General features: G+C 42.1%; 3 protein-coding genes across 5 annotated transcripts in view; 1 reads left to right on the forward strand and 2 right to left on the reverse strand.

Moving 5' to 3' along the window:
• Nucleotides 1–5,802, reverse strand: part of HPS1 (Hermansky-Pudlak syndrome 1 protein) — an 83,548-nt gene extending 77,746 nt beyond the window's left edge. For both annotated transcript variants that reach the window (XM_075881937.1, XM_037426653.2), the window contains exons 1-4: nt 5,534–5,802; nt 5,038–5,190; nt 2,385–2,506; nt 2,195–2,300 (exon numbers count right to left, since the gene is read on the reverse strand). In XM_075881937.1, coding sequence (XP_075738052.1) covers nt 2,195–2,300; nt 2,385–2,506; nt 5,038–5,190; nt 5,534–5,662 — 510 coding nt within the window. In that variant the 5' untranslated portion in view covers nt 5,663–5,802. The remainder of the gene's footprint in view (nt 1–2,194; nt 2,301–2,384; nt 2,507–5,037; nt 5,191–5,533) is intronic.
• Nucleotides 5,803–6,099: 297 nt separating this feature from the next.
• Nucleotides 6,100–7,354, forward strand: BORCS7 (BLOC-1 related complex subunit 7). Of its 2 annotated transcripts, XM_037426655.2 has the most exons (6): nt 6,100–6,237; nt 6,419–6,610; nt 6,672–6,734; nt 6,791–6,834; nt 6,952–6,972; nt 7,029–7,140. In XM_037426655.2, exons 2-6 carry the CDS (start codon nt 6,476–6,478, stop codon nt 7,078–7,080), a joined length of 315 nt encoding a protein of 104 aa, XP_037282552.1. In that variant the 5' UTR covers nt 6,100–6,237; nt 6,419–6,475; the 3' UTR covers nt 7,081–7,140. The 2 variants fall into 2 exon arrangements, with proteins under 2 accessions (XP_037282552.1, XP_075738053.1); XM_075881938.1 differs by having other exon boundaries at nt 6,952–7,354.
• The window catches only part of LOC119175709 (vesicular integral-membrane protein VIP36), a 42,018-nt gene continuing 33,638 nt past the window's right edge, over nt 7,104–15,483 (reverse strand). Inside the window, exons 6-9 of the mRNA XM_037426654.2 lie at nt 12,367–12,481; nt 9,694–9,746; nt 9,537–9,603; nt 7,104–7,629 (exon numbers count right to left, since the gene is read on the reverse strand). Of these exons, the coding sequence (XP_037282551.1) occupies nt 7,481–7,629; nt 9,537–9,603; nt 9,694–9,746; nt 12,367–12,481 (384 nt within the window). The 3' untranslated portion in view covers nt 7,104–7,480. The remainder of the gene's footprint in view (nt 7,630–9,536; nt 9,604–9,693; nt 9,747–12,366; nt 12,482–15,483) is intronic.

Raw genomic sequence — 15,483 nt, forward strand, 5'->3', positions numbered from 1 at the left:
GCATTTTAGTGGAAACCTTTTTATTATCAGAAGTTATTGGTCGTTTTCATTTCTCCTAGTTTATTGCATAGATTAATGTTTTATAGAGAAGCATGGGAAGTTTCATTGAAAAATATTGGTTAGTTCAAAAGCTATGACTATCAACACACACAAAAAAAAAACCCTAAGCATGAAGTTTCTCAAACGTGTTATATACATCACTGGAAGGTTTTGAGACGCTAAAAGCTGTCAGGCTCATTGCCGGACTCTTCTTTAGCATCCACGAGTTCCCTTCTCGGTGGTTTAGCAGCTCTTATATCTTTTTTTAAAGCTTGTTTTTTGTAACCAGGCTGGTGGCTGGCGTTCTTCAGGTGAGTTCGGTGCCTGCCGAGGCTAGCTACCAGGCTGTGGTAGCCAGAATCGCCGCGAGTCTGTCTCAAGATATCCAATGTGTTCCTATTTCCATTACTGAACTGACATGTTCAATCCCACAATACAAAGGAAACAGCGCATGGGCCTACTAGAACCTCTCTAGGGAAACGCTGCCAAAGCATCCCATTGAAGCATTCATATGCATTTTGGGTTTTCAAGCTGGCATATTTAATCAAACATATCTGTTATCTAAACATATGAAAACATATATAAACTGCATACACAGCCTTCTCCTTGTTCAGGATGTCTTTGTAAGAGCCTCCCCTGGACTTCTATTGCCTGGTGCTCAAAGCATTCACTCGGTCGCAGGCACACCAACATTTTACACTTTGCATCTAAGCCTTTAACTTGGAACTTAGGCATGTATTATTTTTCATAAGACAACAATCTAGGGCACTGAATTGACGAAAAAATAACTTTCACAATGATACTACAACATGTCGGTGCACTGTGCCCCGACTCAGCAATTAGTATGATTTAAAAAAAAAAAAGCCCTCATTATGATTGCTGAATCTTATAAAGCTTTGCATACTTCACCAGAAACCAATCTAAATCTATCCTTCGAGTTTGAAGTTAGAGGACAAAGACAAGTTTGTTTCACTAATTAAAGTGCAAGTTTTGTCTTCACAAAATATAATTTTCAGTTGCAGGGAGGTCAACCGATAGCTATAAAAACCAAAATACTACCGAACAGAACAAGATAGAGACTTAATTTTCACTGCAGAATAATTCTGAATGTCTGTGTATTCTTAGAATACTAAAAAGTAAAGTTCTCTTTCTTTTTTTCTTGAAAAAAAAAAAACATCTTCAAGTGTGGCCACATACCTTATTGGAATCCCTGAGTCAATTTAGATGATCTTGTACAAACACATTGGGCTGGTTAGACAACATCTTAAAGGTCATTTACAGACCACTTTGAGCTCTCTGCATAAACTGCCTAATTTATAACAATACTTTAGGTCTAAAATGGCTTCAGATCACTGCAATTCAGCGAAACTAGAGATTAACCGCTCATTCACACAGCAACATGCTCTGGTTACGCGACGTCACCCAGGCTGCTAATCTGATTGGCTGTGGATTGCCTAGAAGCAAAATGGGCTAGTTAGGCTGGCAGCATCTGTCGGAGCAGATATCAACCGCCCTGCGATCTTCGTCTCTGTTGGCAGACGGCCTGCGGGCTGCCGGGTGCACTGGGTGATGGCTTTTGAGACTATGCGCTACCTGCTGCTGTGCAATCTCAGAGCTCTAGACTGGGTGAAGCTCAAATCATCATGTGCGCTCACGAGAACTCTGCGATCACCAATGTGTCTTACGAGTTGAGGAGGCGCCGCAGGGGTGAGAAGGAGGTTATGATATAATTGTCCGCAGCGGCCTGGGTACACCGCGTGTGGCGAATTTGAGGAGCGAATGGTCTGATGATGCTTTAGCCTAAATTCTTATAAAACTTTAAAAAAAAACAGTTTCAGGGTCCCTTTAAACAATTATTGTGAGTAATTGGTGGTGTGGAAATTTTTTAGTGTCTTATTGTAAGTAGCTGAGGACCTCGTTACACCTGACAGCCTTTATGTCAAGCCAACTTGCATGCGAACAAACATCAGCTTGAAGTTTGCGAAGTTTCGTAACTGCTTCAATAAGAGCATCAAATATAACACACATATATGTAGCGTGCACATTATTCCAGTAGCCGAACCTTCAATAAATTCTAGCTCAAGGAGAGGACCCTCTCAAAGGCAGAAGCACGCAGTGTTGTCAGGTCAGTCCTCACACAGAAATACTGATTTACCTCAAACAAGAAGACTTGGTTTTGTTTCTTTAGCACACAGTAGGTATCCATCACACTGCCCAACAGTTGTGATCTTTTGTTTCCATTTGCTGTCTGCAATTTTAACCTGAAAAGGAAACCCAAATTTTTCTTTTCAGTTTCTAAATTGACTGAGTCTTTTTTGCAAAAACCATAGGAAGGCCATACTCACTCCTGCACAGCAGGGCCATACAATCTTTGCACAAGAGCAAGAAAAACTTTCAATCTCTTGCGACACACTGCTTCAGAGTCTTCTTTCTCGGAGTTTATGCCCAAGATAGTCCAGTCATAATACTGCAAAATGGACCAGCAACACATAAAATCAAGCACAAGTTGAATGAAATATTGGGATGTTTTCAAGTTCAAAAACCGCCAGGCCAGCACTGAACGCACGTTAGGCAAAGCAGGTGCGACTAAGCAAGCAGCACATCTCACTAATATCGAAAAAGCATACCAGATGCTTTAGTCCCAGAGTGACATGAAACAAATAATGGCTGATTTCACCATTTGTTTACTGCTAACAGTGAAGTGGGCGTGTAAGAGCAGGAACGGATTGAAGCAGGCAGTTACTTCGGCATGGGTGCTGCCATGTTGATTTGTAAACACTGCTATCGGTGGTAACCGACACAAATAATTAATTGCATAAAAAATAAATGCAAAGAAGAATGAACATATCATGTATCGATGTGGCTTCAAACACATTAAAAAATGCCAATACTAGCCAACCCTGTCAATTTCAAGGCACTTGTATGTGAGACAACATTTTGCTGCGCAAGAATGTGGCTTTCTTACACCCAGTAGCTTTGGTAGTGCTGAAGCGAAGTGGCGAAACAGAGTATAGAAGAGAAGCCTTCAAGACACTTTTTTTAACACTCTTTGGGCAGCTGCTACAAGCACACTTGCAGGGTACTCATCATCATCATCATCATCAGCCCGACTACGTCCACTGCAGGACAAAGGCCTCTCCCACGTTCCGCTAGTTAACCCGGTCCTGTGCTTGCTGCTGCCAATTTATACCCGCAAACTTCTTAATCTCACCTGCCCACCTAACCTTCTGTCTCCCCCTAACCCGCTTTCCTTCTCTGGGAATCCAGTTAGTTACCCTTAACGGCCAGCGGTTATCCTGTCTACGCGCTACATGCCCGGCCCATGTCCATTTCTTCTTCTTGATTTCAGCTATGATATCCTTAACCCCCGTTGGTTCCCTAATCCACTCTGCTCTCTTCTTGTCTCTTAAGGTTACACCTACCATTTTTCTTTCCATTGCTCGCTGCGTCGTCCACAATTTAAGCCCAACTCTCTTAGTAAGTCTTTAGGTTTCTGCTCGGTAGCTAAGTACCGGCAAGATACAGCTGTTATATACCTTTCTCTTGAAGGATAGTGGAAATCTACCTGTCATAATTTGAGAGTGCTTGCCAAATGTGCTCCAGCCCATTCTTATTCTTTTAGTTACTTCAATCTCGTGATTCGGCTCCGCGGTTATTACCTGCCCTAAGTAGACATAGTCTTTTACAACTTGAAGTGCACTATTACCTATCTCGAAGCGCTGCTCTTTTCCGAGGTTGTTGTACAATAGTTTCGTTCTCTGCAGATTCATTTTAAGACCTACTTTTCTGCTCTCCTTTTCTAACTCCGTAATCATGAGTTGCAATTCGTCCCCTGAGTTACTCAGCAATGCAATGTTATCGGCGAAGCGCAGGTTACTAAGGTACTCTCCATTAACTCTTATCTCTATTTGTTCCCATTCTAGGCTTCTGAAAACCTCCTGTAAGCATGCGGTAAATAGCATTGGGGAGATTGTGTCCCCCTACAAGAAGGGTGTAAGGCAGGGTACTCACTACGCCATTAATCATTGTGTAGTAGGCAGGCATTTACTATGCCATTCTTCGAAGAAGTGTGGTACCTCCTACACACTTGCAAGGAACTTTGTGCAATGTTTGCGTGCTGTGACTGACAATGAAGAATTATGCCAGAAGCTTTTGTAATCCCCACAATAGGTATGTGCCACCGTTAATAGGTGAACAAGATCAAGCTTTTGTAAAGGGCTGGAGTATTCAACAACCCCCTTGTTGCACAATTAGCATGATCCTACACCTGGTTGTTTCTTGCAGCGCTTTATTACTCATATTAACGCAATTCCTTTCCCGACATCAAGCCTGCCTAGGGCCGATTTGCAAGGGAGTTCCAAGCACTGGCACGGCTCAGTGGTAGACTACTAAGCTGGCACGCAGGGGACCCAGGTTTGAATCTCATTGCGTCCTTGGTGTTTTTTATTTACTGACTTTTTTGTTTTATTTTGTGTGATAGGGGTTACGGGCGGCGGCGGACACCTACGGTGCTCACGTGACCCGTGTTATGATCTGATAACAGCTTTCACTATAAAATAGACAACCACATGGACAAGACCAACCAAAGACCGCTATCAACTCATTCGATAAATATGGATCAATAGCACTTTGTTTTATTTTGTTCACATGATTGCACTGGAAGATAGCTGTCAGACACTGGCCTAGCTGTACATTCCTGAATGCTGTGGACACTAGTATAGATGAGGGATGTCCAGTGGGGAGTGCACATAGCAGTAGTTCCCATGGGTGTAGCCGAGCCCCCCCCCCCCCCTCTCACACGCCCCCGCGCCCTAAAATATCTGTTTTGCTTGCGTACATGTACACACACACATACAAATGCACACACAAACATACATAAAATGAGGTTGAACCTCCCTCCGAAAAAAAATTCTGGCTATGTATTTGGTAGTCTGCCCTCCCTCGGCCATTATTTTTGCCCAAAATAGGCCATTCGATTAGGTTTCACAAATTACTCACCTTAGTGAATATACACAGTGTTTGATCTTTGCAGTATATGCTGCTATATGCATTGTGCATTCGCTCCTTCATGACTCGGTGGGATGTCACCAGTGGTGAGAACAGCTGGACAAGAATGTCATTTGTAATAATTTCTGATGACGAACCAGCAACCTGAAGAGTTCAGAGAAAAACAAAACAAAAAAGAAACATGAACTGCCTCTTGCCATCGAATGCGACGCATTGTGGAGGTCAGCTACCGTGACGCAAAAATATTGAGAAAAAAACAACAACAGGAAAAAAAAAGGGGAGGATACGTAGGCCCCTTTCAAGCAACGCTGCTTTCATGGCAAAAAAGCACGGGCTCAACAATATTGACGCACGCATCACTGCGAACGACGGCAGCCTACTAGCTAGCTGCGTCATTTGAAGAGCCCGCTAACAACCGGCTGGCTCGACCGCTCGCGTTCGCCACGGTGAATCAAGAGACAGCAAATTCATACGGCGGGCTACGTACATGCTCAAAAGCTCCCTCGGTGAGTAGACCGTTGCGTGTAGAAACTTCTATTATGTGCTTCAAAAGATCGCTGTCCAGTTGCTTGAAAACAACGTCGTTCAATGTGTCAATAACGAGAAAGCCCTTCATTATGACACTTTAGGAACCTGATCGCTTCTGCATTACTTGATACAAAAAATTTTAAGACGTTCCAGAAGACGACGCAGTTACACTGCACATAAAAGCAACTACCGGTGCGTGCGGCCACAGAACACCTACCAGTGCGGCTGTTTAGTTGGCTTATTGCCGTAAAATACGTCGATTTTGTTGTTGGCTATTCCCCGCACCGTGGTTGACCGTAAAGACTGTAAAATTGTCAAAGCTGTCGTAAAGATTGTGCGCTTGACGAATTCTCGGCAAAAGCACATGCACAAAAGCTTTCCCAATATGAAATAATTTCACCGTGATGTATTCGTCGATAAGTTTATTATATTTGTTATGCATTTGTCGAGTGGGGCTTATGCTTCTAAATTGAACAATTGAGCGTAGAATGATGATGATGATGATGTCTACGGCTACTTTTCAGACTTCAACAGAGCGCCAGACACACAATCAGCAGAGAACACCTACCACTTCGCCGTTTTTGATTGCGTTAGTTTTCAAAGCGGGATCAACGGAAAGGGACATGAACAGACTGCGTTGGGGCAAAACGATAGAAAGAAAAGGTAAGATTAAGCTTCAGGAAACCTTTGAAAAATGAAAGTCGATCAATATGGAAGTAAAAACGGCAGGATAATTTACAATGCGCCCTTTCGGGACGCCCATGTATGCTGTCGCCCGCTGTAGCTGCTGTTGCAGTTCCTTTTTGTTTTTCTGCTAGTTTAAGAGTTTCGGCATATATTCCAGGTACGACTACACCGTTGCGCTCAAGTAGATGCCCGATTCTCCGACATCGCTTAGAAAATGACCAGCTCTGAATCCAGCGCCCGAAGCCTCTTCGTAGAATCGAAGGAACGCCTGTGTGACCGCATACAAGTGAATGTGAACAGCGTTGGGTCGTTGGCAAGGCAGGTAGTCAAAGGATCAAAAAGTAGCGAGGTAAGACGGTGTGTCACTTTCGATGTGCATGTCGTAAAGTCTAGTGCTTTGTTTCTTGCAGACGCTAATGCACACTGCCAGGAATTTCGCATTACAAGAGCACGCTTTGCACAACTCGGAAGTGGTAAGCCGAACGCTTTGGCTGTTTCGCTCGTAACTCACCTGTTCATTTATTTCAAGAATCTGTGCAAAATGCAGAACCTCGTCACCACATTGCAACTCCAGTAAGTACCAATGTTTACGTCGTAGGCACTCGTATTCTTATGGTATTGCCCAGCTATGTTATCAAGCACGAGCTATTGAGATTCTAGCATGCTAAAGTATTTTGTTTTTCTTTGCAGGGCAGATGCCATACAGAAATGGTACGGTCATGGTAGTGTGCAGCTCATGCGCATATTCACTCTCTTCCCTCTTCCAGCGCCCAGAATGTGGAAGTTGTTAAAGAACAGCTTCACCGGATGCAGTGTTGATGTAAACTACAGAGCCAGAAGAATAAAAGTTCCAGATTTTATTCACATCCTCATGAAAAACGCAGATCATGCCTGTAACAATGCCCATACGTTCTTTATTGTAGAAAGACACAGCAGTTTTATGCGATGAGCAAAACTCAACTTAGCTTACACTGAATGCCAATACATTCAGTAAATTACGACCGCTTTATACAAAGCAGCAGTAGTGCAGCATTTTCCCATTCACACCCACAGTCTTGCAATCACTCATGAAAGCAATGAAGACATCCTCAAGGTTGGCATCATGACGTGTAAAAGTAATAAGAAATGGATGCCACTGTAGAACAAAATGAATGATGAGGCTTCTGCTCTGATGATCCTTTCCCCCAAATGAACTTCATATTGGCAGCAAACTTTGCTATCAGTAGAACCTTTTTCTGGATGTTTCCTGTTGTTTTTGGAAAAGCACAAAGCCTACTATGATACACAAGACAAGCCCAAGGATAGCACACAGGACGATGAGGAAGAGCTTGGTTCCAGACAGGGCAGGTGGTGGGTCATCCACGTGGTCTGCATACAGACACAGAGAGAGAATTGCATCAGCAGCACCGTTTGTTTTTCTAGCCTTAAAAATAACTGAACCTGATTAATATTTTTGTGTCATAGTTGGTTTATTCAGTTCTAGCATTTCATCATATTACAAGTTCTGCTATGAAGACAAGGATCAATTAACAAGAATGTACAGTAGTCAAGGTAACATTCTTGCAATAAACAACAGACATTTTCACACACCAATACACCTAGGGGAGAGAGCTCGGACGCCAATGTATCCCAATATGCCATACACATTAACCACATGCTGGTTTTGACTTTGTAGCATGTGTATAAGAATATACAGGATGCCCCAGCTATCATGTTGTTGACCATTGCCTTAATATTTAATTAGATATGTTTATTTAAGTGACCTTTGAAGGAACCAAGATGTATTTATTTATTTATAGAATACTGCAGACAAAAAGTCCAAGCAGGGTGAGCATACATGAAACACACTAAATAACAGAATGAAACAAGGTTGCAAAGCGTGTTTTACACAATTTCTTTGCTATAAGACAGAGGGGTTATGGCTTTAAAAAAAAAGTAACAGTTGAACAACAAGGTGATAATACCATTCAAGGAAGTCATGGAAGAAGAGTATTTACACAAATGGTCAAGGGCGTTGAGGAAATGCTTCGATTAGTTTATTCCAATCATTTATTGTTTGTGGGAAGAAGGAGTACCGATAAGTATCAGTCCTTGCGAAGATTGGCGTTAGGGAATGAGTATAGTGGTGTCGAGTGGGTCTGCTTAACAAGGGGGATACGTATACTGCGGTGTCTAAGGGTAGCCTGTGGTTCACTATGTCTGAAAGAAACTGTAGCCGACTTTTTGTTCTTCGAATTTGTAATAGTTCTATACCATTTGCTGTTAGTAATGCAGTGGGGGAGTCGGTTGACATAAATTTACTATATGTGAATCGTACTGCTTTTCTTTGAATTCTTTCTAGGTTTTGTTTTGGACGTTAATTTTTATGTGGGGATCCCAAACTATGGAGGCGTACTCAAGTTTAGGCCTAATTAAGGAAAAGTAGGAGAGGAGTTTAACACTAGGCGGAGCAATCTTGAGAAAGTTGAGTTTAAGAGCAGTTGAGAAAGTTTAATGAGAAAGTTGTATATTGGTTTGTAAAACGTCTGATTAGACGATTTCAAACTTTATATCTGTTAATTATTAGTGTTTTCTACTAACTACAAATGCCTGCAAAATACAAAAAAATACCACGTGACAAAGCCGCTCACGCACCACTGCATGCGATGATTCTAGTGCTCCCTAACACTTCGCGTACGAATGACCATAGCATTTGCCCGATTGTGCTGTCTCGACAGGGCCGCAACGATGGTGGTGGCTTTGCGATGAACACGTTTGGCTATTTGCCACAAAAGCGATAACCACTGAGACTGCTTATTGCTGTCATGAACCGGTGGGAGGGAAGTGTATCGTTTGTACGCGGAACATCAACAGCACTGGAATCTCAGCGCTTGTGGCCGCGCCAGTGGGTTTGTCACGTGGCTTTTTTTTTTTCTTTCATTTCGCAGGCATTTGTAGTTGGCAGAAAAACACTAATAATTAGCAGATATAAAGTTTAAAACTGTCTAATTGAACAATTTACAAACCGATCAACCTTATCATTGAAATTTCATATCCATCTTTGCTCTTTCAAACGTTAGTTAATTAAACATATATAATGAAAAAAATTTTAGAACACAAAAAATTGTCTAACTCCACGCAATGGTCAGCAACATGCACTTGATCGCATCGCATTTGTGTGTCGGCACATTTTTAAACTCTGGCTAAAGATAGCTGAGGCACCCTGTATAACGGGAGAAGGCATGGCAAAGTGCACTGACCCCCTTGCCTGCACAGAAATATAAAGTGCACCATACCTCTGGGCGGAGAAAAATATGATGCAGCAGGCACAATCTTCGACCTATCTTCAGTTTCACTCTGTTTCTAAATGAAAAGAAAAATGAAAAGCTGTGAAGTTTAAAGTCGGTGAAGCAAAAGGTTATATTTCATATGTAGGGGGAAGTAAATGCATACCTCATTCGGAATGTCAATCTCGTAGAGCTTCATAGAAATGATATCATGGTTATCTGCAAAGGTCAATAACTTCACAGTCAGCAAGGAGGACTAATCTATTTACCACAACAATGAGCTAAAAGTTCATATTTAAAGAACTTGGGTGAGTTGGTGCATTGTGACAAAAAAGAATAACTTGTGCAACATGGAATGTACGTAGGCCAGACACACAAGTGTACATGTGTGTGCCTGGTTTCAAAGTACAAAGAAAAGGCACAAGTAAACAGCCACAGTGTTTACATAGCACTTAAACAGATAAGCATGGACCACAAAGGAAATAAGTGAAAAAAAATTGTATACTGTGACATGAGGGAAAAAAATGAGAAGCTTAAAGAGCTTTTTCATCCCACAACAGTTGCCTGATCTTAATTTTAAACACACACATTTGCAATCAAGAGCAGCAGCCTGCACATGTGCCAACCTAGGGACTAATAAAATCAGGATATTCATGGCAAGACAGTGGACCAGGGTCCAGAAAAAAAAAAAGTTGAGCATATCTGACATGGGCATGCTTAAAGCCACTTTGGTACACGCATAAAAGAGAAGCCATGCACCATTGGAAAAAATGTCCAGCAGTACAAAGCACCCAGCATGTATCGAATTAGTAGAGACGGCTCGCAGTACTACGAGCCTGTGAGCATGAAACACGTGCGGTACCCTGACACTTCTCACTGTCCTTGACCGGTGGCACCATCGTGACAGTCAAAAGAATCAGCCCACTCCAGCTGCTATTAGCGCACGCTACAGGTCTACACCTTGTGCAGCTTAATCTGGTGACCATAATCATAGTATAGCCCCAATAGTACAATTTCATGCCACCAGATGACACCACCATATTATGTGAAAGATAACATGGCCTTCTACTACTACTGCCAGACATGCCTACAAAAATCAGGCTAACAGCTATTGTGTTTAAAAGTGTAGAGAACTATAAAGAAAGGCTTGCAGGAAGTTGAAAGAAAGAGCAGTCTTTTTTTTACCAAAGACTGGGGGCTTTCTGCAGCAAGTAAGGCTATATCGGTCTGGGATGTTGTCAGCAACTGAGCAGGATTATTTACTTTATACTGGTTGAAAAGTATTGCAGAACCCTAAAATAATATACACGTTTCTCAAGTTGCATACTGGGCAGCACTAGCTTCTTCATGCAGAAATTATCCTTCCTCAGCTAAGCAATATTAGTGCATGTCGGCTCTATTTGTAGAATTATCAAAAGCCTAGACTCTTTTTAATGTTTTTTTAGTTGGTGTTTGAAGTCGAATCGAATATTTCGATTCACCTTTCATATAACAAGTATTCAAATTTTTGAATAGGTGGTATATGAAGTTAAGAATAATTTGACAGCACGAATACCTAAGATGCGACAAAGACCAATGGTGCAAATTGGTTGGGGGAATGGCTAGAACTAATTCAAATGTTGTTAAAGCAGGCATTTTGTAAAAACTTTGTTCCATATTCTCATTAAAAAATGAGCGCATGTCTATTTTACAGGATATTTGTAATTTCTGCACATTAAAATGAACATTAAAAAAGAATGAAAACTCTCAAGCCCTTAACAACTTCGCTTTCTAAACGAAGACACCGACTTCTTCCGTAGTTCGGTCGGGTACGCTGCAAGCGCCGCTATGACTTTTGCCCGTGATACCCTTTACGATTGGCTTCACACACAAGAGTGAGAACAAAAAGAACTGTTTACTACACTCTGTGATCCGATGTTTAAATTATTTTCTGCACAAGTTCATTCGATTAGTCACAGGCTGCAGATACTGGTCGACACATCCTTACGAACTCTTCAACCGACGTGGCAACTTTAAAATCAGATTCTATGCTCGAAGCCATTGACAAGTTATAGCTTCAGAAAAAAAAGGCCAGGAAACAGTTCAAACTGTTAAACTGCTAGTGTTCAAAAATAAGCCGCACATTGAGCTCAGGCCTGATATAGCCAAGAATTAAAAAAAAAAAAAAAGACACTTCCCTTGTCCCAAGAAAGAATGATTCTTTGAGCTTCTATTTAGGCATGACAATTTGTACTCTTTCGGTAGAAGTCAATGACTGCATTATGTGCTCGAGGACGTTGGCAGACGTAACTTCTTTGTTCTTTCAATTTCAATAAAAAGTTTGGTATTTGATATTTAATATTTTTGGTCACTATTGGGCACCATTCAATTTGAATTCCATTCAAGAAAAAATTTCACTATTTGCACAACCCTAGTTTGTTTTCTTTTATCGGCCAATGTTTGGCATAACTTCACAGAGTCGGAAGTGCAGGACGAAAACTCACGATATGAGAACAAGATATGCGTCCAATGCTTGAGATGCTAATAACACAACAAAATTTCAGAAATTTACCTGGTGTAATGCTTTCTAATATGACATAGCATCATACACCACTGGAGGATGCATTCTTTCATTATCTAAGATTATCTTCTTAAGTGTCTGTTCTATAATGCAGCTCGCAGCAGAAGCATTCTAATATGTAAGGAGCCCCTTTTGAATATAATTAGCTTTTTTTCCAAACCATGGCATGTTTTGCGTTCACGAGAGTGGACGGACAAACCATGGTGGCATTGTCATGCATTATACGGAAAAATACCATAGCTCTAGATGAGCATTACTGAGCAGTGAAGGGAACATCACCTGAAAGATCGCCAGTGACTGCAGAAGCCCCAAAATAATAATGCGTTGGCAGTTGAACACCCTTCACCGTAAAGCACTCCTTCCAAGCATTTTTTCCTTCTATGTCTGTTGCCACCTACAGCCGTGAACAAAAGAAAACTAGATGAATTCATTGCAGGTTTTGTGGATACAAGAGATTATATACTAGTGAACATTCACAAAAACATATACTATTTAACTTTTCTTCTACTGCAAAATCATAGGAAAGCTATGTCGTTCGCTTCTGTACTCCATTTGTTATGCTTATGCTCAGACTGTTGGTGCCATTGTGATGGTCGACCTCAAAAACTAGTAATATGTGCATGACTAAACTCCCAAAACTAGATTTCAAGTAACAACATGGAGGTCCGGCTTTTACCACATTGTATTAGTGTCTAATATTCATCACCTCAATGTATAGAGGATTTTGCACAGAATTAAATCACTATCTGTACACTAAACCAAGCCTTTGAGGCTCATTGAAGGATGCAGATAAAGTCGTAAACTGATACCCAGACAAGCTGTCCAGCACTGCTTAAAAAGGACCACAAAACCTGAATTGACAAAACAAAATACCTGCCAATTAAAAACAAAATATCTTTCTTTCTATAACACATGCTCTGGGACTGCACCAGAAATCCGCAAGGTGCTAAATCCGGAACCCTTCCGCGGCGGTTGGCCGCTGCCCTGTGCAGCCCCAGCCTCGGTGACCAACTCTGGGCCGTCCAGCAGGCCCGCGAGATGGCGGTCAGGCAAGGTCTTGACGTCCCCACGCGGGAGACCTAAGGCCTGGTCGGCGAAAGCTCTGCCGGACTTCCAATAAAGTTGTTACCAACAAACAAAATACCACAGCCGATAAGGGTTTATACAACCAAATTAGTTGAGAATATTTGCAAACATGTAACTGACCAACAACATGCATTTAAAAAGGCTGATTGATTCTGACCCTTTAAGTAGAAATAATCGGCGGTTGGCTGACTTGGCTATTAAGCAGCCACTCCAACTTGAGGATTATTCAGATATATGAATACGAACAACCCTACTTCCAGGGAAAAAAAATTACATGTACAGTCAGCATTTGTCTGCACCACTTGCGATTTTGTTGCAAAGAAATCTTTTGCTCAAGCTATTTAAGATTTGCGTAGCGACTTAGCAGCTATGGCATAGTGTGCTAAGTGTTGCCGATGATTGTGTACGAGCGGCAACATAGAAAAAGACGACAAAAGAGAAGGAAGAAGTTCGGCATAAACAGTGGAATAAACATGGATGGTCTTGGTCTAGGGCTCGGATCTTAATTACGTGACATTCTTTCTGGTGCCGAAACCCGGGAGAACGTCGAACTTGTCAACCTCAACAAAAAAATCTTTGACGCAACTGACGACTATGCTTACGAGCTCGAGGCCATGGAAGAGTATGATCAAAAAGTATCTTACGCCGAGTCCCGAGCGCGGTTCTTCCTCCGAAAGATTGTCAGCAAAGGGATAGAGCAGAGTACTGCAAGGTAAGAGGGTACGATACCAAATGCTACACCAACTCGTACCAACACGATGACTGTGAATCAGGACGAGCCTCGTATCACGAGTCGAGCCACGAACACGCCTATAGTGACATCTGCCTCAAGTGCCCTGAGCAGGAGCGATGCTGTCCTATTGCAAACAGGACAGCATTCTTTTCAACAGCCCGATCATCGGAACCGCGGAACTTTCTTTGGTTATGTTCGACTACTCGAAGCCCTGCAAAGTAATGCCCACTCGAAGGGTAGCTTTGACTCTTCAAGGCCAATGTAGCAATACAGTCGCAACCGTGGAGGCCTTGGAGGTACCTGAAGTGTGTACGACCAAAAGCCCACCGATCACCAGTACAGTTTTGGGACACCTGTGCGAGAAGAACTTCGACATCGCAGACAACTGTCATCCTGACACATGGCACCCACAAGAAATAGGTGTGCTACTTGGGTCCGACGTCTACAGGAAGGTAGCAACTGGAAGGACAGATCGCTTGTTCAGTGATCTGGCTGCCTTAAGCTTGGATGGACAGTTCAGGGAATGATAGAAGCAGCAGCAAATTCACGTACTAGCGCTTTATTTGTAAGTTGTAGCACAACTTCCGTTCCAGTAGTTGGAATGCTTTCTAGCATTTTGGAGCAGCCATTGGAGCAGGCAAAATCTGCTTTTGGAGCAACTATCTTCATGTTTGGAGCACGCACGGGCTTTCCATGACACACACAGAAAAAGAAAATTTAGCTTTAATTTAGTTTGATGTTCAATTGATTGATATGTGGAATTAACGTCCCAAAATCACCATATGATTATGAGAGACAGCGTAGTGGAGGACTCCGGAAATTTCGACCACCTGGGGTTTCTAAATGTGTACCCAAATCTGAGCACACGGGCCTACAGCATTTCCGTCTCCATTAGTTTAATGTTCTCTCAGTTTACATAATCATTTATACAGAAGCAGCAAGTGCACAAAATAAGCACGAAAAATAAACAAAAAAGTAGCATAGGCAGAGAGTACGGGGAGGGTCGGGCCCCCTCTGGGCAGTTTCATGTGGGGGCAAAGCCCCCCTAGTGATGGCCCGGGATATTATTTAAGAGCCTGGCTTACGCTTTCATCCACTGCCAATAGACTGTTGGTCTTGCAGCTATTTCACAGGGTACTGTTTATGCCACACCTTTTCCTTTCAGGCCTTTAAAATTCGGATCATCGGTCAGTGACAAGCCGGAGTCTGGCGCACAATGACAAGTCGCACGATGAAGATACAAGATGACAAAATTGCAACACTTGCACGGCTCTTGTGCATAATAAGTATAGGATGTATGCATCAAGAATATTACACTTTTATATTATGTAAGAGACAACTGTTTATTGTTTTCTTGATGCTTCTTGCTTCTGTTAAATCTCTCTCAATGAGAGAAGCAGAATGTGGAAGAGCAAGTTGGGCACCCTACCCCCTTCGGGAATATGCAAACTCTGTGCCTATGAAAATTAGGATTATGTACAGAAGCGGTGACACTAGATAGTGAAGAATTTTTTGCATATATTTTTTACCTTGGTTGGCGCCGTGTAAATTTAGCCCATAGTGAAAAATATCACAGC

The sequence above is a fragment of the Rhipicephalus microplus genome, chromosome X (assembly GCF_043290135.1).
Source record: "Rhipicephalus microplus isolate Deutch F79 chromosome X, USDA_Rmic, whole genome shotgun sequence".
NCBI classification, from domain to species: domain Eukaryota; kingdom Metazoa; phylum Arthropoda; class Arachnida; order Ixodida; family Ixodidae; genus Rhipicephalus; species Rhipicephalus microplus.

What these genes read in the sequence shown, in the direction of transcription:
- BORCS7 (XM_075881938.1), top strand. Translation starts at nt 6,476, where the DNA reads ATGACCAGCTCTGAATCCAGCGCCCGAAGCCTCTTCGTAGAATCGAAG. An exon ending in AAGGATCAAAAAGTAGCGAG is followed by an intron (nt 6,611 to 6,671) that starts GTAAGACGGTGT and finishes TGTTTCTTGCAG; the next exon opens with ACGCTAATGCACACTGCCAG. An exon ending in CTTTGCACAACTCGGAAGTG is followed by an intron (nt 6,735 to 6,790) that starts GTAAGCCGAACG and finishes ATTTATTTCAAG; the next exon opens with AATCTGTGCAAAATGCAGAA.